At 41.4% G+C, this 25,318-nt stretch overlaps 1 protein-coding gene across 5 annotated transcripts in view; it reads right to left on the reverse strand.

Moving 5' to 3' along the window:
- The window catches only part of LOC116268499 (solute carrier family 12 member 1-like), an 86,281-nt gene that overhangs the window by 45,676 nt on the left and 15,287 nt on the right, over positions 1-25,318 (reverse strand). For all 5 annotated transcript variants that reach the window (XR_004181359.1, XM_031661600.1, XM_031661599.1 and 2 more), the window contains 8 exons: positions 18,917-19,001; positions 15,628-15,779; positions 13,514-13,621; positions 13,070-13,193; positions 10,338-10,439; positions 8,201-8,356; positions 4,119-4,218; positions 939-1,050 (listed from right to left, as the gene is read on the reverse strand). Coding sequence is in view for 4 of the 5 variants with exons in the window: in XM_031661600.1 (XP_031517460.1) it covers positions 939-1,050; positions 4,119-4,218; positions 8,201-8,356; positions 10,338-10,439; positions 13,070-13,193; positions 13,514-13,621; positions 15,628-15,779; positions 18,917-19,001 (939 nt within the window). In the remaining variant the exon portion in view is untranslated. The remainder of the gene's footprint in view (positions 1-938; positions 1,051-4,118; positions 4,219-8,200; positions 8,357-10,337; positions 10,440-13,069; positions 13,194-13,513; positions 13,622-15,627; positions 15,780-18,916; positions 19,002-25,318) is intronic.

Below are 25,318 nucleotides of genomic sequence, written 5' to 3' on the forward strand. Positions count from 1 at the left end.
TAGCCCAGGCTGGAATGTAGTGGTGCGATCTTGACTCACCACAACCTCCACCTCCCAGGTTCAAGCGATTCTCCTGCCTCAGCCTCCTGAGTAGCTGGGATTACAGGCATACACTACCATGCCTGGCTAATTTTTGTATTTTTAGTAGAGACAGGGTTTCTCCAGGTTCTTCAGGCTGGTCTCGAACTCTTGACCTCAGGTGATCCACGCACCTTGGCCTCCCAAAGTGCTGGGATTACAGGCGTGAGCCACCGCACCCTTCAGCTTATTATTTTATTATTATTTTAACGCTTTCTCCACACTTGAGAGATTGGTCAACAATTATGGTTAAATTACTAGCACCAGTTTTGAATACCTCCTAGGGAAGTCACCAATAGGTTATTATCAGTCTACCTCATATTTCCTGAACAAAAATAATTCATTTAGCTCTGAATGTTTATCTAAGACATGAAAAACTTGGTTTAGTTTTTTGAGTATCTGCAGTGTCATCAAACTTATCCAAATATTTAATCTAAATTCCATGTGCTGTCATTTAAGGCCATTATGTCTGGTTCTTTCCTCATCAGTTAATCTCTGTAATAGTGCTCTATCTGGCTCATTCCATCCTTTTATATTTCTGTAGACAGTTATCACCCCAAATGCCTTCACTTTATTTCTGAGCCAGCTATCTTTTTCTTGACTCAAAGGCCATCACTTGGAAATATTTGTCACTTTTAGTTGGTCTCTTATGAAATCTGAAACACTTTACATCTACCTGTTTAAATTCAGGATCACGGGCTCTTGCTCGTCTTTGCTCTATGAATCAAGGTAGAGGGCTCTCCTATAAACTGTTTTTTTTTCTATTTTCCTATCACTGCATGTACCTTTTCTCTTCACCCAAAATAATCCAAGGCAAGCAGGGAGGAAAAAGCACTTCCCTGGGGTGAAGTGACTCTTACCACAAAGACTTCACAGCAGATGCAAAGGCCACTGTTCTTGGTAAAGGCGTGAGTTATGTCCAGGAGAGCAGGTCTTGTCATGGGTCCCCCTGTTAAGACAATGCATTGGGGCCTGGAAGTGAAAAAAAGATGTGAGAATGGGCCACTGCAAGAAGTCTGTAACCTTAGAACCATTCCAATGGGATGACAGGTACACAGGCTTGGAAAAATGGGACAACCTCTCCCCTATTTTATGGGTTTTGCACTAGAATTCTTGAATCATCCTGCCTGTCCATCTTGACATGTTTGTGTTCTCAGTTCAGTTAGTCATAGCAAAAGTGTGAAGTAAGGAAAAAGTAGTCTTGTGGTCCCTGATATGGTTTGTCTGTGTTCCCACCCAAATCTCATCTTGAATTGTAGCTTCCATAATCCCCACGTATTGTGAGAGGGACCCAGTGGGAAGTAACTGAATCATGGGGACAGATTTTCCTATGCTGTTCTCATGATAGTGAGTAAGTCTGAAGAGACCTGATGGTTTTATTAAGGGCAGTTCCCCTGCGTACACTCTCTTGCCTGCCACCATGTAAGACGTAACTTTGCTCCTCCTTCACCCTCTGCCATGATTGTGAGGCCTCCTCAGCCATGTGGAACTATGAGTCCATCGAATCTCTTTTTCTAGAAAAATTACCCAGTCTTGGGTATTTCTTCATAGCAGCATGAAAATGGACTAAAACTGGTACCTGTAGAGTGGGGTGTTGCTGTAAAGGTACCCAAAAATGTGGAAGTGACTTTGGAACCATGTGTAACAGGCAGAGGTTGGAACAGTTTGGAGGGCTCAGAAGAAGATAGAAAAATGTGGAAAAGTTTGGAACTTCCTAGGGACTTGGAGGGCTCAGAAGAAAGGAAGATGTGTAAAAGTTTGGAACTTCATAGAGACTTATTCAATGGCTTTGACCAAAATGCTGATAGTGATATGGACAACAAAGTCCAGGCTGAGGTGGTCTCAGATGGAGATGAGGAACTCCTTGGGAACTGGAGAAAAGGTCACTCTTGTTATGCAAAGATACTGGCAGCATGTTGCCTCTCCCCTAGAAATCTGTGAAACTTTGAACTTGAGAGAGATGATTTAGGTATCCGGCAGAAGAAATTTCTAAGCAGCAAAGTGTTCAAGGGGGAGCAGAGCAAAAAAGTTGGAAAAATTTGCAGTAGAAAAGAAAAAATCATTTTCTGGGGAGAAATTCAAGCTGGCTGTAGAAATTTGCATAAGTAAAAAGGAGGCAAATGCTAATCACCAAGACAATGGGGAAAATATTTCCAGGGCATGTCAGAGAACTTCACAGCAGCCCCTTGCATAGCAGGCCTGGAGGCCCAGGAGGGAAATATGGTTTCCTGGGCATGGTCCAGGGCCCCCCTGCTGTGTGCAGCCTAGGGACTTGGTGCCCTGTGTCCTAGCCGCTCCAGCCATGGATATAAGGGGCCAAGGTATAGCTTGGGTGGTGGCTTCAGAGGGTGCAAGTCCCAAGCCTTGGCAGCTTTCATGTGGTGTTGGTCCTGTGGGTGCATAGAAGACAAGAATTGAGGTTTGAGAACCTCCTCCTAGGTATCAGAGGATGTATGGAGATGCCTGGATATCCAGGCAGAGGTGTGCTGCAGGGGCAGAGCACTCATGGAGAACCTCTGCTAGGGCAGTGCAGAAGGGAAATGTGGGGTTGGAGCTCCCAGACAGACTCCCCACTGGGGCGCTGCCTAGTAGAGCTGTGAGAAGAGGCCACAGTCGTCTAGACCCCAGAATGATAGATCCACCGACAGTTTGCACCGTGCACCTGGAAAAGCTGCAGACACTCAACACCAGCCAGTAAAAGCAACCAGAAGGGAGGCTGTACCCTGCAAAGCCACAGGGGCAGAGCTGCCCAACACCATGGGAACCCATCTTGCATCAATATGACCTGGATATGAGACAAGGAGTCAAAGGAGATCATTTTGGAGCTTTAAGATTTTACTACCCCACCGGATTTCGGACTTGCATGGGGCCTGTAGCCCCTCTGTTTTGGCCAATTTCTCCCATTTGGAACAGGTGTATTTACCAAATGCCTGTATTCCCATTTTAGCTAGGAAGTAACTAACTTGCTTTTGATGTTATAGGCTCATAGGCAGAAGGGACATGCTTTGTCTCAGATGAGACTTTGGACTGTGGACTTGTGAGTTAATGATGAAATGAGTTAAGATTTTGGGGGACTGTTGGGAAGGCATGATTAATTTTGAAATGTGAGGACATGAAATTTGGGAGGGGCCCGGGATGGAATGACATGGTTTGGGCTGTGTCCCCACCTAAATCTCATCTTGAATTATAGTTCCCATAATCCCCATGTGTTATGGGAGGGACCCAGTGGGAGGTAATTGAATCATGGGGGTGGGTTTTCCTGTGCTGTTCTCCTGACAGTGAATAGGTCTCCCAAGAACTGATGATTTTATAAAGGGCAGTTCCCCTGCACACACCCCCTTGCCTGCTGCCATGTAAGACATGCCTTTGCTCCCCCTTTGCCTTCTGCCAAGATTGTGAGGCCTCCCCAGCCAGGTGGAACTGTGAGTCCATTAAACCTCTTTTTTTAAAATTATAAATTACCCAGTCTTGGGTATCTCTTCATAGCAGTATGAAAATGGACTAATACAGTCCCCCTCTCCTTTTTCCTCTAGCCACCTACCCCAAATCCCAAGGCAATCTGTTCCTCTCCAAGCAAGATTTTTATGTTACTTTCTTTCATTCTTCGTACAAGCTTGTGTTTCAGATTTCATTCAAAATAAGATACAACTAATGAAAAGCAAAAAGTGTTACTCTTAAGAGAATTCAGTAAGCCCTAAAGCCTTAAGTGAAATGGAAACAATTGCAGAATAATGTGTGTGGGGATTTAGGATCATCTCTCTGAAGTCACATTACTTAGTCCACTTTGCTATCTCCACGCATGGAAGGTGACACCTGGCATTATGAGGGGCTGTAGTTTGGGGTGGGCAGAGTAGGGTGTAGAAGGAAAGAAGCACTCACTCACAGGAGGTGCTGTCATGAAAATGTAGCAGTTTTGTATGGCTGCTTATTTTTAGAATGTACCTCTAAAGCTTATAACTACTTGAATGCCCTTGTCTCTCATAAAGGAGAGCCACTTCTAAGGTGGAACAACACTAGGATGCCTGAGACACCAGCTTTACCTGAAGTTTTTTACATGGTCTTCCACTGTGGTTAATTCCAGAGCGTTGTCTAAAGCACTCACATAGGAAAGAGCCTGTGTGGAGGAGCCCCAGTTCACATCTGTGGATAAAGGAGGAAATTGGCATAAGAAGCACTGACCTTTCCTCTGTGTACCATGAATAATTCTTACAAGTCATTCCCTTCTATGATTTTCCCTGGCTATGCCAGCAACGATGAGTGCCCACATTAGAGAAAATATAGTGCGGGATTTCCTAAAAAGCACTTTGTATCCTTCTATGAATACTATGTGAATCTTCAGAAGCAAAGGCTTCATTCCAGCAAAGGATCAGACTGTACAACTGCAGTCCTAGAAATCTTGCTTGGTGGGAAAGGCTGTGCGATAACCACGTTGCAGGCAGATAGACTTGGGAAACTGGTCAATCCCTGAATAAAAATCAAAGCATCTTCACACTTTTTTTTTTTTTTTTTTTTTTTGAGATGGAGTTTCTCTCTGTCACCAGGCTGGAGTGCAGTGGTGCGATTTTGGCTCACAGTAACCTCCGCCCCCCAGGTTTGAGAGATTTTCCTGCCTCAGCCTCCTGAGTAGCTGGGACCACAGGCACCTGCCACCATGCCTGGATAATTTTTGTATTTTTAGTAGAGACAGGGTTTCACCATATTAGTCAGACTGGTCTCAAACTCCTGACTTTGTGATCCACCCATCTCCGCCTCTCAAAGTGTTGGGATTATAGGCGTGAGCCACCGCACCTGGCCCAAATTCTTAAATTGAAAAGAGAAGCAGCATTTCTGTATACACAGAAAGTGTGCAGTAATCTTTATATTTTGAACAGTAAAACTGAATAGCATGGGAATTCTTACTTCTAGAATTCTATGAAGAAGGTCAAGGTTCTTTAGCAAACATTTTAGTTTGATCTGTGAGAAGCTAATACTTAATCTTCATCATAAGGGAGATCAGCTCTACCATCCCTCCCCCCCCCACCCCCCTCCTTTTTTTTTTGAGACGGAGTCTTGCTCTCGCCCAGGCTGGAGTGCAGTGGCACCATCTTGGCTCACTCCAAGCTCTGCCTCCTGGGTTCACGCCATTCTCCTGCCTCAGCCTCCCAAGTAGCTGGGACTACAGGCACCCCCCACAACGCCCGGCTAATGCTTTTTTTTGTGTTTTTAGTAGAGATGGGGTTTCACCATGTTAGCCAGGATGGTCTCGATCTCCTGACCTTGTGATCCACCTGCCTCGGCCTCCCAAAGTGTGCATGAGCCACCGTGCCCGGCTTTTTTTTTTTTAACAAATTTAAGTATTAAATGGATCTTCCAAGGTTTATGAGAGGAAGTCCCTGGCAAGAATGTACAGATACACCCCAGATGACAGATAAAACCTATTCTCCTGGAGATCCAGGGAAATGGGTGAATGATAATTATCTGGAGATAAAGAAGATCAATATTGATTAAGTGTTGATGGTGCATCAGGCATTAAGCATACCTTAGGCCGTTTATTTTAAATAGGGATAAAAACTCTACTAGTCAATTGGACGTTTATATGTAAAAAGTGAACCTTGAACGATACCTCACATCATGTACAAAAATTAACTCAAAATGGATAATAGACCTAAATATAATTTCCAAAGCATTTAAACTTCTAGAAGTTTGTGACTTTTGATTAGGAAAAGATATCTTAGATCAGATGCAACATGGTAAGCCATTAAAAAAAAAAAGATAAATTAGACTTCACAAAAACTCAGAAGTTTTATTCTTCAAAACAAATTGTAAGGAAAATAGAGAAACCACAGATCCAGAGAAAATATTTGCAAAACACATGCTACTAAAGGATTTGTGTCCAGAATAGATAAAGAACTCTCATTACTGAATAATAAGAAAACAACTAAAACATGAGCAAAAGATTTAAACAGACACTTGGCTAAAAAAGATATATGGATGGCAAATAAGATGTTCAACATCGTTAATCATTGGGAAAATGCAAATTAAACCACAATGAGGTGGCACTACACATCTATTAGAATGGCTTTTAAAAAATCAACTGGCAGTAATACATGCTGACAAAAATGTGGAGCATCTAGGACTCTCATTCATGGCTCGTAGGAATGGAAAATAATACTGCTACCACAGAAAACAGTTTGGCAGTTTCTTATAAAGTTATATATACACTTACTATTTAATCATAAATCCCACTACCAGATATTTACCCAAGGGAAAAATGAAAACATAAGTCCACATAAAGTCCTGTGGACCTAAACTGAAAACAACTCAGATGACCATCAACTGGTGAATAGAATTTAAGAATATATGTGATGTATTCATACAATAGAATCCTACTCAGCAACACCAAAGAATAAACCACTTACATATGCAACAGCATGGGTAAATCTAAAAGCATTCTGCTAAGTGAAAGGAAGTCTTCTCAAAGGCTATATCTTGTATGTTTCTATTTATATGGTATTTTGGAAAAGGCAAAGCTACAGGATCAGACATCAGAAAAGCAGCTGCCTGAGGCTAAGTTGGAGGGTGGAGATTGACTACACAGGGGTATAAGGGAACTTGTGAGGATGATGGAAATATCCTGTATCTTGATGACGGTTACAACACTGTACCAGTTTGTCAAAACATACAGACAGCCCATTTAAAAGGGATGAATTTTTCCATATGTAAGTTATACATGATGTTAACAATATGTAAAGAAATAAATAAAAGCTAAACAGACCCCTCCAAGGTAGTTACTACAATCTCTGCTTTACTGGCAGAGTAAGGGAACAGAGAATGTGAGGGTGGCTCTGGGTTTCCCTGCACCGCACTGTCTGCAGCCCCTCCTAGATTTAATATCCCTGGTACTAAAGTCAACACCCAAAGTTCAGATCCAATTGTTTCTTCAATTGATTAGCCTGTGCCATCTTCCTGTTGCTCACAACATCAGATTCTTTGGCATGACCTTTAAGTTTCTTATTTATCTGGCCCCCACCACTATTCCAGGCTCCCTCTGTGATCCTTCTCCCCATCACTCAGGAGCCTTCTGTGTGTTGAAGGCCTTGAGCCTTCCCAAATATGCCGCCCCGCACTTGTATGTGTCCTTACTGTCATTCATGCTTCACCTTCTGCCCAGAATACCATTCCCCGACTCTGATTAACCAAACCCCAGTTGCTTGCTTTTTTTTTTTTTTAAAAAAAAAAACTAATTTATTTATTCATTTAAAAAATATTCGTTAAATGTCCACTGAGTGTTTGACTCTGTGAACATAAGTTAGGAACCAGAAAGTTTTCCTGGATAACTCCAAAGTTAATCCTTCCCTCCCCTTTTCTCAGCAATTTGCTCATATTACTCTCATAGTGGTTACTATTTTGTATCATAATTAATTCCTTAAGTGTGACTCTGTGAACTCCTTGAGCACAGGGACTATGTCTAATTTATCAGGACATCAGAAACAAAGTGAAGTAATGGAAAGCTTGTCGGGTTGGTTTGGTATCATACAAGTGCTGGTTATATGGTCAGATCCATCACATCCTGATTATTACTTTGGTAAGTAGTCAACTCTTTGAACCCCAGTTTCTTCATTTGTAAAATGGCACTAATAGTATTGTGAGGATTGAATGAGTGCATGGTATATAACAGGTGCTCAACGAGGTTAACTATTGCTATTATTATTATTATTTGAGATGGAGTTTCGCTCTTGTTGCCCAGGCTGGAGTGCAGTGGCGTGATCTCAACTCACTGCAACCTCTGCCTTCCGGTTTCAAGCGATTCTCCTGCCTCAGCCTCTTGAGTAGCTGGGATTACAGGGGCCCGCCACCACGCCCGGCTAATTTTTGTATTTTTAGTAGAGACGGGGTTTCACCATGTTGACCAGGATGGTCTTGAACTCCTGACCTCGTGATCCACCCTCCTCAGCCTCCTGAAGTGCTGGGAGCACAGGCGTGAGCCACTGTGCCCAGCCCCAACTATTGTTACTATTATATTCCATGATATTATTAATATCCTCCTTACATATGCCTCACCTAAGCACATAAAAATGCTTAATAAATGAGCAGTTAGAGAGTGATTTGGAAACCCTATTCCATACAGTCCTTATTATCTTACCTGGCTTCTTATAAGTCACATAGACATAGAGGAAGAATTCAATGACATAGGTGATGACAGCTGCCCACCAGTTGATGACAAACATGACTGCACAGCACAAAACAGCTCCAAAAAGAGATACCCACATGTTGTAAATTCCATACGCAGGTCTCCATCCTGAAAATAAAATATGCAAAAGGAAAACTTCCACTCTACCACGATCACGCCACCGACTATTATAAGAATGCAGGTAACGTGCCTTTTTCCTGACATAAAGAATCAGAACTTTTAGGTCAATTTCCAGGCTCTGTGCTTATTTTCCTATGATCTTGGGTCCCTGGTCTATGAAGATGGTACTTACACCAAACAGAATGCTGTAAAGTTTAGGAAATGTTAAGCATCTGAAAAATGTGCCATTCAGGACCCTCCATACTCCATGCTCCTGACTGTCTTCCCAAACTTCCAAACCTTAAGCATCTGGTATTTATGCCATCAGGAACTGAAAAGAGGTAGGAGGAATAGAAAGAGTGGGATCTACCAGGTGGGAAGGAGAAAGTTCTTGGTTGTCCGAGAAAGAAAAAGTGAAAAAAATGGGTTTTTTGCTCCCATGGAGAAGGCAGAGTAATCATCAAGAGTCAATCTGCTTGACTTCCTGGTAGCTCTTCCATTACCCTAAGAGGACAGTGTTTGCCTTTTCAGAAATAATAATTGATGAATAAAGCAGGAGAAATGGCTTTTTAAACTCAATGGCTAGCAAAGGCTTCTGAAACCCAATGTGTCAATATGTCATGCATTTTGCAATGAAAATATTTCTCACAGTGTGCACATGCATGGGGGTTTTCTGTGTTCTCTTAGTATCCTGAAATGGAAGCAAGTGGAAGACAGTATGGACAGGAGGGAAAAGCTCTGATTTGAAGGGCACCTTTTGTTAATGAATGGGGTACGTTTTAATATAGGAGTTGCCAAAACACAACAGAACTTTACGTGTTTGGGAGCAATTTCCTAAATGGCCACAAGATGGACATAGCACTTCAAGAACATCATTGAAAATAGCCTTATTTTTCTTTGAGTCTGGCTTCCCGTCCGTGTGTGTGTGTGTGTGTGTGTGTGTGTGTGTGTGTGAGAGAGAGAGAGAGAGAGAGAGAGAGAGAGAGAGACAGACAGACAGTTTCTGGGTTTGCGTATCCATGTGTCTCCCTCTATATGCTTTTCTATATTTTCCTCTCTCTCTCCCCCTCTTTCCCATTCTCCTTTGCACTCTTTTCCCTGGCTGTCTACTATTTCACCTTATTTGTCAGAAGTGGCCATAACATGGCATGGAGTCACACATTTCTGTGTTAACAAAACACACAAAGAAACAGAAAGTCCTCTGTTACTTTCTGTAGCCTAGTATTCGTTAGATTAAGGTTGGTCTTCCATCTATATTTTGTCTTATTGGCAGCAAGTTTTCCAAAGGAGGCTTAATATCTTGTCAGGCCCTGAATGAGTGGAAATGTGTTTATATATCCAGTAAAAGTTCTCAAGATGGAGATCTTTCTGAAGGTAGGTAATGACAAGTCTCTATTCTGGTAGAAAGGCAGAAGAAACTGTAGTGGACAATGAAAGCAAAGAAGAGGTGAGGAGTGACTAGAAAGGGGAAGGCTCTTTGGTGTGAAATTTTGAACAACTTTAAACCACAGCCCAAAGGGTGCACTGATGCCACCAGCATCAATGCAGCCTGTCTACATTGCCTCCACTCAGCAGGTAATTATGGGAACTACTCATCCTTCTCTTCTGCACCATGGGCAGGAAACAAATTGATAGTAAGGAAGTTTCAAATATATACATTAATTCCACTTCTGTGGTCACTTTCACCCTGGAAATAAATAGTGGTGTTTTTCTACTGCTGAAATAAATGTAGTTTCTCTTGCAATGAATAATTTATTGCCACGGGAGAAAATTGACTTTACGGTTGGTCAAAAAGGCCATTGCTCAAATGATTCTTTTTCTATTTCAAAACTCATCCCCAAACTCACCAAAATAAAGTAGATTACGCTTCCTACTAGGATATAAGGAAACGTATAAACACAGATTGAACACTTTTCACTGACTTATTTCATTTTATTGAGACAAACTAACTGTTTGCTTAGGCATATTTTAGTTTTGGAAGCCAGCTTACCTGGAGATTTGGCATAAGAGGCATGGAAGCAGGAGAAATTAATAAGTGCATATGAGGCCAGGAAAAAGTTGGAGATGATGGGAGCAATGGTGTTCAGTTCCGCTGTAAAAGTAACAGAATTGAACATGTACGTATGAGTGATGAGACCAGGGGCTGAACAGCTGTTACAGCCTGGAAGCTTGACTTTATTTGGAAATTGAAAACATAGCGAGCATCTGTCAAAGTTTAAGAAGTTAGTCATTTTTCTTTGGGGGATACATATTTACTCTTAGCTAGGGTTTCTATAAAGTAAGAAATAAAAAAGTCTACCAATCAGAAAATAGACAATTGAGACCCCTACCTACAAAATGTTCAAGTGGCAATGGGTAGGTGTGGGACTGGGCATACAATTAACTCCCCTGCAGCTTTTCTGGAGGCATCTAATCCTGTGTTCTTTAACTGTTATGTATGCAATAAATAGGCTCTGCAGGATATTGGTTAAATACCAGTGCACCGAAAACTCCCTAGTGGAAATCTCCCTGCATAGACCCAATATGTGTTCTCTGATTTTCAGGACTCTTTGTCATTCCTACCTTTTCCACATCTCTAGAGAGTTCTGCCTCTCAAGGCTAGCCAAATATATTATTATTATTATTATTATTATTATTATTATTATTTTGAGATAGAGTCTAGCTCTTGTCGCCTAGCCTGGAGTGCAATGGCACAATCTCAGCTCACGGCAACCTCTGCCTCCCGGGTTCAAGCGACTCTCCTGCCTCAGCCTCCCTAGTAGCTGGGACTATAGGTGCCTGCCACCATGCCCAGGTAATCTTTGTATTTTTAGTAGAGACAAGGTTTCACCATGTAGGCTGGGCTGGTCTTGAACTCCTGACCTCGAGTGACCCACCCACCTCAGCCTCCCAAAGTGCCGGGATGAACAGGCGTGAGCCACTGTGCCTGGTCCAAAAATACTTTTGCCTCAGGAGTAAATATCTGGTATGATTTAATTCCAGTTGGATTTTTTACTGGGCGATACAAGAAAAAATATAGAGACGTCATCCTTTATCTGAAGGTCAGACACCTATCACCCTCAATGATGCAAATGATGCAATGGTGCAAGTGATGCAATGATGCAAATGCAGGCAGCTGGGTGTGATTCTGGAACATGGATACCCGACAAGAAAGTAGGCAAAACAGCTGCTATGATGTATGCATGGAGCCAATCCACTTGTTCTGAAAGAATGACTTTAAATGATATTATCTAATGTGTATACAAGACTTTTTTAGAAACTTTAGTTTGTGGCCGAAGTGGCGTGGCTCAAGCTTCCATAATCCCAGCACTTTAGGAGGCCGAGATGGAAGTCCCAGAGTCCAGGAGATCCCGAGACCATGCTGGCTAGCTGCAGTGAAACCCGTCTCTCTACTAAAAATACGAAATGGCAGGCGGTAAGCTGAGCCTGTGGTCCTTCTCGGGAGGCTGAAGCGGAAGAATAAGCGGGGAACCGGGGCCGGAGCTTTGCAGTGAGCTGAGATCGGCCACTGTACTCAGCCTGGTGACAGAAGACTCCGTCTCCAAAAAAAAAACAAACTTTGGTTGCTCACTCGCCAAATGCGGCATGTGAGGCAATGATTTGAGATCTTTTTTTTTTTTTTCGAAACCCAGTCTGGCATGTCTGGCTGTTACCGTGGCGAATCCGACTCTTTCAGCTCACTCAGTTCCTCATTCTCACTAACCTCCTGGTAGCTGGGACTGGCGCCCACCACCGACTAGTTTTCTGTATTTTTAGTAGAGACGGGGTTTCACTGTGGTCTCGATCTCCTGACCTTGTGAGATCTTAAAGGCTAAATTACATAATTGAAACATCTCTATATGAAATCACTTTTAAGTTAATTTTTAAAAATCTAACAAACATAGAGAGTTACAAATTCCCTTCTTCAGCCTCATACAAATGCTATGAGGATTCATGAATTATAGTCCCTTCCTGAGTTCAACATGTAATGATGAGGAGCCCTCATTGCTTGGCACTGCCATGCTGAAGAAGTCTCTGCCCGCCTGTGTGTGGCTCCCAAAGTCCTCTGCCTTCTGCTTCTTTTCCTCTGATATGCTCATCAGCAAAGGTGAGGCCTTAGGGAGGAGTGAGACATGCGCAAGTTTAAGTTGATGAATGTGCCTCTCCAAGATTATGTAGCTGTTTCTATATCACCTGGGGAGAGGAAGCCAAGATTATAGTCTAGGTAAGTGGTTCTCAAATACCAGTGGTCTACTTGAAATGTAGACTTGTGAAATGTAGACTCCTTACCCTCAGAGAGTCTGACTCAGTTACTCTGGAATTGGGCCTGAAGTCTCCGCACTCGCCCAAACACCCCAGGTGATTGCGACATAGATGCTCAGTGGACCACATTCCCAGAAACACTAACAGGCAATTCAATTCTGCTAGCCATCAGGCCAGTAGTTATGGCAGCTGGGGGAGACTCTGGATTTAGACAGTTTCAGGCAGGTGGGAAGAAGGATTCAGCTGCCTTTGGTTGGATGGATTTGGAACACTCAGATTCAAAGAATAGATTAAAATTCAAAGTCTACCTCGAGTTCCTCAAAGGCCCTCTACACACAAGGATTTCTCATTTCCTTCTTAGATGCCAATATTCCCAAATGGGATCCTAAACATGAAACGGGTAATTTTTCAAACTAAAAGGAAAGCCCTGAATAATCAGAATTCTTTGGTTTTCAATCAAAACAAGAAAACTTTACAAACCAATAAGAATAAATGCCATGGCTATAAGAAAAGTGAGAATATATCCTCTCAGGGGTTCATTGTTTTTCCCGTATCCCTTTGCAAAAAACTGCAGAGCTTTGTAGATGTTGTCCTTGCACAGAGCCTAATGGAAAAGAAGAGAAGACATTTGTCATTTATAGCTATGCACAGTCATTTTCTCTAGGTGATTCAAACGGGAAGATTTGGGGAAAGATTAAGTGATACACAAGATGAGGCACAAGTTAACACTGCACTTTATCATTCTTTATATTATTTGAATCGATCTTGACTATATGGCAGACATAGCACTTGAGCCAAATGCAAACATTAACTGTTTCAGAAAATGATGGAAAATGATTGCCAGTGAGAATGAATATTTCAGCTTGCTTCACATTCTGTGGAAACAGCAATAGGGAGAAGCACAAGCTGTTGTGCTTGTATTACCTGAAACACTTTGGGTGCGCTGACAAGGGAAGCCAGGGCGGAGGAGAGCGTTGCAGAAAAGATTCCCGCAGTGATGAGGGGGCCAAAGCCTGATACCATGCTCATGACCTTGAGAAGAGAGGTACAAGTAAGGAGACTTCCTGTGATTTGGAATCTATTTCATAAGCAAATTGCTTTCAGCTAGATTTTTTCCCCCTGCTTCTTTCTCACTTTCACATTCTTGTTTGTTTGTTTGTTTGTTTGAAACGGAGTCTCGCTCTATCGCCCAGGCTGGAGTGCATTGGCACGATCTTGGCTCATTGCAACCTCTGCCTCCTGGGTTCAAGCAATTCTTGTACCTCAGCCTTCCGAGTAGCTGGGATTACAGGCACCTGCCACCACGCCCCGCTAAATTTTGTATTTCTAGTAGACACGGGATTTCACCATTTTGGCCAGGCTGGTCTTGAACTCCTGACCTCAAGTGATCTGCCCGCCTCAGCCTCCCAAAGGGCTGGGATTGTAGGCATGAGCCACTGTACCTGGCCCATTCTCACGTTCTTAATTTTATTTTTTAAAAATAGAAATGGCCTTTTTGGTTATTTATAAGATAATAAATGCTCACCGCAATATATCCAGAAGATACTGGAAAAAATAAAGAAGGAAATGGTTTCAAGGATTTTGACATTTTCCCCTCTGTTCTTTGTGGCCATATGTTTCTTTGATGATGGGGAATTCTATCCAGCAGAAAGCAGTATTTTAATACGGTTTAGGGAGGGGCTCAGCTGTTTACTAGTCTTTTTACAGCCATTAACCTTTCTTCTTCCTGCACACAGAGGCTTTTCAGACCTTTGCTATTTCTGTGCTCATTAAACATAAGTTTAGATCTGAGACATGATGTGATTCTATCAATTTAAGTCATATTTTGGAATAATGACTTCAGTTGAGTTAATTTCTCTTTGTGGGTTGTTAAAACAGAAGAGTGAAGCTTTCACGACAAATTTACTTCTCCCTCTGCTCACCAATCATGCAGACAAATTAATAGGTTTAAAGTCCTACAGCTTTCCTAACTTCTATTGTTACTTCCCCCTTATTTACCTTCCCTCTGGCACTCACAATTTCTCTCTTAGCCTTGTCTTCCAGGCTCTCCAGGGCCACCTCAAAGGCTTTGTCTAAGCTGAAGGCCGTATATGAAATGCATTCCAAGATTTCTCAGTGAACTTAAAACAGAACTATCATTTGACCCAGTAATCTCTTTACTGGGTATATATCCAAAAGAAAATAAATCATTCAACCAAAAAGATACAGGCACTTGTATGTCTAGTGCAGCACAATTCATAATAGCAAAGACATGGAATCAACCTAGATGCCCATCAGTGGTGGACTGGATAAAGAAAATGTGGTACACATACACCATACAATACTACACAGCCATGAAAAGAATAAAATCATGTCCTTCACGGTAACATGGATGCAGCTAGAGACCATTATCCTAAGCAAATTAGCACAGGAACAGAAAACCAAATACAACATATTCTCACTTATAAGTAGGAGCTAAACATTGAGTACTCATGAACATAAAGTGGCAACAAGGGACACTGGGGACTACTGGGGGGGACAGAGGATGGCAAGGGTTGAAAACTAGCTATTGAGTACTATGCTTAGTACCTGGGTGAACTACTCACAATGAACAGAGGCTACTTGTTGTAATACCCCCAAATCTCAGCATCACACAATACACTCATGTAACAAACCTGCACATATAGGATACTCCCCGAATCTAAAATAAAAACTAAAATTATAAAAGAAAGAAATACATAACAAGTGCTAACTAACCTAAGTTCCTTTCCACCATGAAATCTTGCACAACTGACTGGAAGACACATAGTGCCAGGAGATGATCTCTCCCTGGTGATGCAATTCATACGACTGCCTATTGTCTCTGACCACAGGAAATGTAACATAGGATTCGCTACCATGTAATGCCTGTATGACTCCTTTCCCTCCCACATGAGTCATTCCATGCTGGATTCTTATCAGCCAGTAATCAATCAGTTGCAGATTCAGAAATCTTACTCTATGTGACATTCAAAAAATGAAAATAATGGCAATGAACAGTTTTAAATTTTGCTTCAAACCTGGAAATTGTTCATCAGTCCATACTGACATGGTTCATGTCGACATCTTGAGAAGTCATAGCCCAACCCACATGCTGCTGAACCATTGCAGTTCATCCCAGAAATGATGGTGTCATTCATGTTCCCGGTGGCATCTCGGACCACACAGGCCCCTGTGGAAACAACCGTGGCTTGTTATTTCTTTATAAGGTTCTGGTCCCCTAGGGTTTTCTTCTGAAAACATAGTTTACTTTGAGTCTGCAAAGGTCCATTTCTTAGCCTCTGTTCACTGTGGGTAGTTCTTGATAACTGGAGGCTCCCATCTGCTGAGCCCTGGGGTTTCCCCTTTTCTGTAAAAGGCTGCCATTTCAACTGCCTGTGTGACTTAGATTTGAGTGGTAAGAGACTTGGGAGTTGACACTCAGTCTTAATTTCTTATCTCTTAAAACTTGCATGGTAGCCCTTGGTACATAACACATACTCAATACATATGTCTGGCTTAGTACTAACGACTGGATGGTTTTCAAGTAGAAGGATTTATTTCCTCATCTGCAAGAGAGCCAAGGGGTGGCATTATGGTATTCTATTATAGCAATTAAGAGAACGCAGCCCCTCTTTTCAACTAATGATATTCCTTGCATAATTTATAAAACAGAGCTATAGTTCCACATTATATGCAGTTTTAATGGTTTAAACAGTAAAGGAAATGTTTTAGGATAAAATATTCAGATTTCCTAGGCAATGGTCAAATAATATTGATCTAGTATCTATCTTAGTTGATCTATTCCATTATTTTCATGCATTTGAGTGTATCTGTCATTTTCTACTATAGCATTCTATGATGAACATCTTCGTGCATAAACTTTTTCTTCTAGGATAGATTCTTAAAAATAGAATTATGGTCATTTAAAAGACTGCTGATATATATTTTAATCACTGGCATTCCCTTATGATTTTTTCTAACTAATCTTTGCCGTGTTTTTGATAGGATTTTTGAAATATATGAATATATGTGTGAAGTATATATAAACTTTTCTGAACTACATGAAGGATAAATACTTTACAAACTAAATGCCAACCAATAAAACTGCTTTGGTTTTCAAACTCTACCCAGGGTGGATTCTCATGCCTTGCTAATAATACCTTTAAGACAGGTCCCAGAGACAGGAATAAATGTGATTCTTAGCCATGGAATCCACATTCTTTGAATTTGGGAGACTTAAAAATCATAGACTCTTTTTTGTTTGTTTGTTTTTGTTTTTGAGACAGAGTCTCGCTGTGTTGCCCAGGCTGGAGTGCAGTGGCACGATCTTGGCTCACTGCAGCCTCCGCCTCCTGGGTTCAAGCAATTCTCTGCCTCAGCCTCCCAAGTATCTGGGATTACGGGCGCCTGCCACTATGCCCGGCTAATTTTTGCATTTTAAGTAGAGACGGGGTTTCACCCTCTTGGCCAGGCTGGTCTTGAACTGACGTCATGATCCACCCTCCTCGGCCTCCCAAAGTGCTGGGATTACAGGTGTGAGCCACTGCACCCGGCCAATCATAGACTCTTTTATCTGAAAGAGCCATTTAAAATAATCATTGAGGGATCCTTTTTATCGTAGTCCTGAGAGGTAGCCTGCCAGCTTCTACTTGAACGCTTGAAATTATGGATGTCAATTACCAAGTCAAACTATCCTTTCATATTTTACCTGTTTGCATTGTTCATTTATGTTGAACTGAACTCTTTGAATCATGTATTTTAACCTCTGCATAACAGATCTCTCAAAATTCCCATGAAGCCAGGCCATGAGTCGTTATTTGTACTAATGACAGGACATTGACTCCATGACTGTCCTTCTCCTATGCTGGGCAAGTGTAGAAATGTATATTTTTCCATCCATTCGGGGCAAAACTTGAAGGTCTGAAATCAGGTCTATAACTTTACTCATTCTCTCACTTTAACTGTAATAAAAAAGAAAACCACTAGGGAAATTTAACTTTAGTGGTTTCAATGTCATTTAAAAATGTGTTGATTTCCTAAGGCACTGAAACAAAAAATCTCTTTACATGTAACTACACTTGGACATGTCCTAACAATACATTTATCTACCTATTTATTGATTTTTGACACATGGTCTCACTCTGTTGCCCAGGCTGGAGTGCAGTGGTGTGATCACAGCTCATTGCACCCTTGACCTTCCAGGCTTAAACAGTCCTCCCACCTCACCCTTCCCAGTAGCTGGGATCATAGGTATGTGCCTCCACGCCCGGCTAATTTTTTATTTTTTGTAGGAATGGGGTCTCTCTATGTTGCACAGGCTAGTCTTGAACTCCTGGGCTTAAGCAATCCTCTGGCCTCAGTCTCCCAAATTGGGATTACAGGCATGAGCTACTGTGCCCAGCCCCGACAATACTTTGAACAAAGTTATCAGATTTCCTCAAACTAGAGACAATGAGACAGGGAAGGATTTAAGTTCATTTTTTTTTTTAATCTCCAGAAACCAACTGTAGGTACATGCATCTTCTCAATTTCTCTTATAGTAAGCGGAAGAGGACTGTGACATACCCTTTGGCTTCATGGTGGTCCAGCCTAGAGCTTTTTCCCCTGTTGTACACAGAAGACGGTTTTCTTCTCTAAATGTTGAGAAACCTCTTCCTTTCCTACTATGCCAAAAGTATGAGGCAGCCCCTAACCAGGAGGAGGTGTGACTGTAGGCAGCAGGTGGAACGAAAGTCAGCCTCAGGAACAGCAGGTGAGTACACATATTTTCTGTTCACTGAGCAATGTAGGGGCTGGCCGCCCACACTGCCAGCAGCTGGATCTTGTTCTGATATGCTGCCAATTGGTGACGGTGACATTTCCATATTAAGGATAGCAGTGCAAGGATGAGACACAGTCACAAATTCCACATCTTTCATACTTTCCTAAGGCTGTTTTTAGGTTTGAATGGTTTTGTTTTTCACTTCTTTTCTCTATTCTGTTTCTCTCCTGCCTCCTAGAACAAGGGAAGTGTGTGCTGGAAGTGGTGGCCTCCTTAGCAGTGGGATTATCATCAAGGGTAGTAAAATGGGACCCTCTTTGTGTTCAGGTAGAATGACAACCTGATTAGCTTTATTCTAGCCCTGACCCAGAGATGCCTGTATTACAGCTTAATTGCATTCAAATCCCTAAAGTATCCAAATCATTAACATTAAGGTACCAAGAAGGGAATTAAAATGGTTGCCTTTTAAAAAGCTTTGTATTTATGCTTCATTGAAAGCCCACTAGATGTGAACAACTGGATCCCTCGTAATTCTGACATTCGAACACTAGAGACGTACTACTTACCTACACAAATTGCAACCGCTAAGTAGGCAACAGTGGTGATGAAAATGGCCAGCATGGTTCCTCTGGGGATGGCGTCTTGGGGATCCTTTAAAAAAATAATGTGGAGGTAGAAGAATACAGAGCAGAATAAGAACCATAGATCACTTGGAGTTATTTTCACATTTTCAGATTTTTAGGCTACCCATCCTGAGGCAAGTTCTAAGAAAAGATCAAGCAAACGGCAAGTTGATAAGCTCGAGCTTTATTTTAGACAAAGACAAGGTGTGCAAAGTGAATAAAGAAATCTGTAAAACTTTCAGCTGAACAGATGACATCTCTAACTGTCCAGAAGGAAGTTTCTATAGAAAAGTATAGTAGGTAGTTCACTCACCAAGGCCTCATCCTTCTCTTTATCTCCTATGAATTTCATTTAGATGTATTACATCTTGAATTTGTAGGGGAAAACATACAAACATATCTGGCATGTTGATAATATCTCTGTATGTATTTGTTTTATACTGAGCTTAAGCTTGCCTTTAAAAAAATCACTTTTGACTGAGTGAAAAGGATGATCTACTTGCTAAATTCTTCAATCCCTTAAATTCCCTATTTGAAATCAAGTTCAGAAATATCTGCAATGGGAGATATTTAATTTCCATAAGCAGACATAAAGAAAGAGGCAAATTCAAGCTTATACCAGAAAATGCGCTTTTCTCTTGCTTATAAGTGTATATACATTCACTAAGTTGATTTCACATCATACTTAATTTACCATTTTATATCCTATTTGGGGGGCATAAATCATATAAAATCAATTTTTAAGTAGCATATTGAATTGTATTCAACTCAACTTAATAGAGATTATTAAATAGAAATTTTAATGTCTTCACTTTTACAGGACAGGGCCTGGCACAGAGTAGGAGTCAATAAATATTGAATTGAAGAAGGCACAATATCAGCAGGTATGAGTCCCCCAACCAGAGCACATTAGACTCATCAATACAAATAAGCAATCACTGCAGTCAAACAAAGTTTGTGCTTTAAAAAGAAAACTAAAATGTGCTGAACGAGTCCGTCAAAAAGGTTATACATAGTGAATGTAGACTCAACTTGACAACTGAAAGTCACAACTGAATCAAGCAAACCTGCCCCCCATGGCAGTAAGCCGGCCCTGTGGAACCACTCTGTGATCATTAATTCCTCCGCACTCTTCTAGGAGTATCTGCACACGGGGTTTGTTCTGACACGTATATACCCAGTCTCTTCCTTCCAAACTATTGTCTTCAGTGTGGCAGGTGTATGAAATGGGGCAGTGCACAGAAGGAAAAAGAAGGCAGTCATGACTATGATGGGGCCTACTGAATGCCCTAATTTATGTTATCTTCCCAAATTTATTTATTTTTTTTTTTTTGAGACGGAGTCTCGCTCTGTCGCCCAGGCTGGAGTGCAGTGGCCGGATCTCAGCTCACTGCAAGCTCCGCCTCCCGGGTTTACGCCATTCTCCTGCCTCAGCCTCCCGTGTAGCTGGGACTACAGGCGCCGGCCACCGCGCCCGGCTAGGTTTTTTTGTATTTTTTAGTAGAGACGGGGTTTCACCGCGTTAGCCAGGATGGTCTCGATCTCCTGACCTCGTGATCCGCCCGTCTCGGCCTCCCAAAGTGCTGGGATTACAGGCTTGAGCCACCGCGCCCGGCCCCCAAATTTATTTTATTGATGAAGAATTTCTTGAGATCTGAGTAAAAATGAGGAGCAAACAGTGGGAAAAAACAGAAAAAATATATATATAACATTTATGCATATTTATATATATATATATATATATATATATATATATATATATATATATATATGGATAACGAATGTGAAGATGGAGAGCAGTCTTGTACCTAAAACACAAAAACTTAGTTTTTGGCCAGGCACGGTGGCTCACGTCTGTAATCCCAGCACTTTGGGAGGCCAAGGCGGCCAGATCACCTGAGGTCAGGAGTTTGAGAGCAGCCTGGCCAACATGGCGAAACCCCATCTCTACTAAAAATATAAAAATTAGCTGTGCATGGTGATGTGTGCCTGTAATCCCAGGTGCTCAGGAGACTGAGGCACGAGAATCACTTGAACCTGGGAGGCGAAGGTTGTAGTGAACTGAGATTGCGCCACTGCACTCCAGCCTGGGCGACAGAGTGAGACGCTGTCTCCAAACAAACAAACAAACAAACACCCCACAAACTTAGTTTTTATTTGCAACTATCTGCTACAAGCTCTAAAATGACTTAACAGGAGTCACATGAGAGTCGATCATGACTCTAAGACATTATTATTTATTTATTTATTTTGACATGGATTCTTGCTCTGTTGCCTAGGCTGGATTGCAGTGGCTCAATCGTGGTTCACTGCAGCCTCAACCTTCCCGTGCTCAAATTATCCTCCCACCTCAGCCTCCCAAGTAGCTGGGATGATAGGTGTGTGCGACCCTGCCCAGCTATTTTTGTGTGTGTGTTTTGTAGAGACAGGGTTTTGCCATGTTGCTCAGGCTGGTCTCAAACTCCTGGACTCAGACAATCGCCCACCTTGGCCTCCCAAAATTCTGTGATTATAAGCATAAGCCACCTTGTCTAGCCATGATCCCAAGACATTAACATGTAAATCTGGATGCCAATATATTAGTGTATGATTAGATATTCACATTGTCTGGTCTGGCTAGCTTCTCCTTAGATAGGGCTCAGGAGGACTTTGACAAATTATTGATTTTCACTTGAAATGTAGTTTCCATCCACAAGCAGTAACCCAAAACCTAACCTTCTTTACCTTTTTTCATTAGACATTTTATTTTTCCTTAGGACAGAATGCAAGCAATCTATTAGATCCCTGCTTTCTCAGTATGTCAACCACATCCTAATTTTGCTTCTCTGAAATCACTTCTTGATTAGACTTGGGTATTTTCTAAATCTTCTCCCAGGTACATATTTAAAGATCATCTATTAGTGCGTTATTAGCAAATGTAAGGTTCTGGATTTGTCGCATGCCCTTGTGCCTGTGAACTTCCTTCCAGAGGAGGATTCTGAGGCTGTGAGTAGAGATCAGGACCCTGCCTACCCTATAGTGTGTAAACAGTAAATGTTTCCTAAATTGAACTGAATCCATTATGTTTTATTTCTAGGTTCACTTTCAAAGAGAAATAATATCTATAAGTACTGACGTTTCCTCCCCATTTCCCAACATATTGTCACCTCCCAGAACTTAACATGGTTGGCCCCTCCGGCTTGTGACCACGTTATTACTTCTCAAAGCATTCTCCTCTCTTGATTTTCATGACCCCACTGTCTTTTGATTTCTCCTGCTTCTTAGCTCTGTCTCTTTTTTCTTCATGGACTTGCTTTTTACCATTAATACTTTGAATGTCTGTGTCTCCCTGAACGCTGCCTCAAACCTCTTCTCTCTCCCCTTTTGCACATACCTGCATTAACTCATCCATGCTATGGCTGCCAGTCCTACCCTAGCTCCTTTCAGAGCTCCAGACTCATACATCTAGCTACCCACTCACTAGACATCGCCACCCCATGTCCTTCTGCCATTTCAACCTCAATAGACAAATGTGAGCTTCCTTTCCTCATCTACTATACTGTGGAATCAATTCAACAGGTTACAGCCAGCATTAAAAGAATACAATAGAATAGAACTGATGTGAGAATATCAGAAGGCATTGCTTGTAATAAAGTAGAGAACCATTTGGGGAAAATTTTCTAAGTGTGCACTTGGTTGTGATGTATAATGTTTTCTTACAGTGGGTCATAGTAAAAAACATTTTTTTTCTATTTCTTCTCCTAACTCTAACAAAAGCTGATATCTTTGGTTCTTTTCCTCTGCATGGCCTTAAATCAGGCCCATGTTGTCTTTTGTCCAGACTATTATGATAGTCTCTAATTGATCTTTCTGCCTCCAGTCTTCCTGCCTATTACACCCTTTCCCCACCTTCCAAACCACCCTCCACAAGCTGTTAGCAGGCTCTCTATAAAACACATATTTGATCATGTTACTCCTTTGTCTAACCTCCTTAGAATCTCCAGCTAGTTTGGGGATAATATCCAAACTCTACTGTCTGTAGTTTAGAGGACCCCTGAGTTCTGTATATAGTAAAAGTATATAGTATATAGTAGTGTATGTGTTAAAAGTTAAACTTAATTATAAAATCATAAAAGTATTTTTAAATAAAAAGAATGCAACATTCTACGATAATGTTATGATTATGTATGCCCCCAAAATCCTAGCAGGCCATTGTTTGTAGTTCTTTACATGTGAACTGAGAATCAGAGATATCTCAGTAGAGGCTGCTAAATAAATAAAAACTTCTTCACTAACATAACAACCCTAAATCAAGTTAACACTTATTTTGAAGGGGGAGGAATTTTAAGTCTTGTCTTTTCAGACAGAAATAATATCTTCTCTTTCTTTGCTTACTCCCAGAGTACTTAGGGCACATAGAAAATTCTTTATAAATATGTTTCTTAACATATTAATGAAGGATGACATACGCTACTCTGCACATAAAATAATTCTCATTAGCAGCATCTTTCTCGGTGCCTTTTTACACCCCATTCCTTCCGTTTCAAATGTTCCTCTCTTCTTTGTCCTGTTGGCAAACTCCTGTTCATCCCTCAAAACCTGGATTGAGTGTCCCCTCTTCTGAAAGTCTTCCTTTACTTTTGAGGGGACAGGCAATTGCTGCTTCCTCTTTCCTTTGCACTTGATTCTACTCTTGCTTGTTCTAATTCATGTAAGGGAAGTCTGTCTCCCCCTTCGACTCTGAGCTCCTTGAGGGACAGGTGAAGCTCCTTGCTTCCTCAGTACCTGGTGTGAACAGGCACTCAGTGAGGGCTAGCTAAGCGGAACTGACTACTAAACATCTGATACAAACTTGTTTTTAAGGAGTCTAAAGAAAGAACAATATTCTTTACTTTAAAGATGTGTTTAGAGTTTGCAGAAATTTAAATCAGTGACCTCTGATACTCTCCCAGAGCTGAGAAACCAGAAGTTCAACATCCATAGCTAAATTTCATTCAGCAGTGATACTACTTGAATCATTTTGAACAAGTTTCTTAACTTTTCTGCACTTCAGCATAATATTTTTATGCCATTTCTGCTTGAGAACTTACCATAGCACTGTGGCCCTTAATATAAAAAATCTAAATGCCTTTATTTTATTTACTCAATTAGTATTTATTGAGGCTGTGCTAGCTTTGAGGATAAAGCAATGAACAAAGTCAAAGGCAAAGGCTCTGCTTTCATGGAGTTATGTTCTAGGGCAAGCGCCTCTGGCTCAAGTCCCTCCAATAGCTGTTTCCTTTTGCCTTCAAGGTGATCGAGCCTCATCAGGGTTTCTCCAGTTGAACTGTAAGAGACTTCTCACTGTTCCCAGTTTCCTCATGCCTGACTATCCTTTCTGCCTGGAATACTCTATATTTCTTCATCAATAGTCAGCATCCAGCCTTTGCTTTATGTTCAGGTTCAAAAGTTATTTCTTTGAGAAAATCATCCCTGATTAACTTAACAATTATTTTTTTCAGTATTTTTATTTCACATCCCACTTGGACAATGCATATGGTTTTCATGTATGTATATTTCTTGATGAGTCTTGAAAATATTTCTCGTCTTCTAAAGTTGATCATAAATATGTTGAGGTAAAACCTGTGTCTTCTACTTTGTGTGTGTGTGTGTGTGTGTGTGTGTGTGTGGTAGAAACAGCTTATTGTTCCCTGATATACGTCCTCACTTTCCTCCTTTTAATACTAGAACCCCCTAAAATTTTATCTGGGCACATGGCTGCCCAGATAGAGACAACATTTCCCACCCTCCTTTGCAACTAGGTAAGGCCACAAGACTAAATTCTGGCCAATGGAATGTCAACAGGAGTGATACATGCAAGTTCTAGGAATTGCTTGCCCTCTACATGCTTATCCCCCTTCCCATGGACTGGAATGTGACCTTGCAGATAGAGGGCAAGCCCCAAAGTAACGGTGAAACAAAGAGGTTATCTGGGTTCCTGGGCTACCTTTTGGAGCAGACCTTTCTTATACCACTGGATGGCCTATGGGCTTGATTTAACATAAAATGTTTATTTATTCATGAGTATATCAAGACTAATCAAGAAATATACATATGTTTTATTTATTTTTGTTTTTTTAAGAGATCAGGGTCTTACTGTATTGCCCAGGCTGGCCTCAAACTCCTGGGTTCAAGCAATCCTCCCACCTCAGCCTCCCAAGTGGCTGGGACTACAGGTGCATGACACTGTGCCCAACTGAGCTAGATTTTGTGCATTAAAACCTGCATCTTGTTTAGGCCACTGTTGCTGGTCTTTTATAACATTCCCATATCCTAACTCATACCATGCTCTTTGCAGTACTTCACACAGAATAATAAGTGGGAAGC

The sequence above is a fragment of the Papio anubis genome, unplaced genomic scaffold (assembly GCF_008728515.1).
Source record: "Papio anubis isolate 15944 unplaced genomic scaffold, Panubis1.0 scaffold20, whole genome shotgun sequence".
Classification (NCBI taxonomy): domain Eukaryota; kingdom Metazoa; phylum Chordata; class Mammalia; order Primates; family Cercopithecidae; genus Papio; species Papio anubis.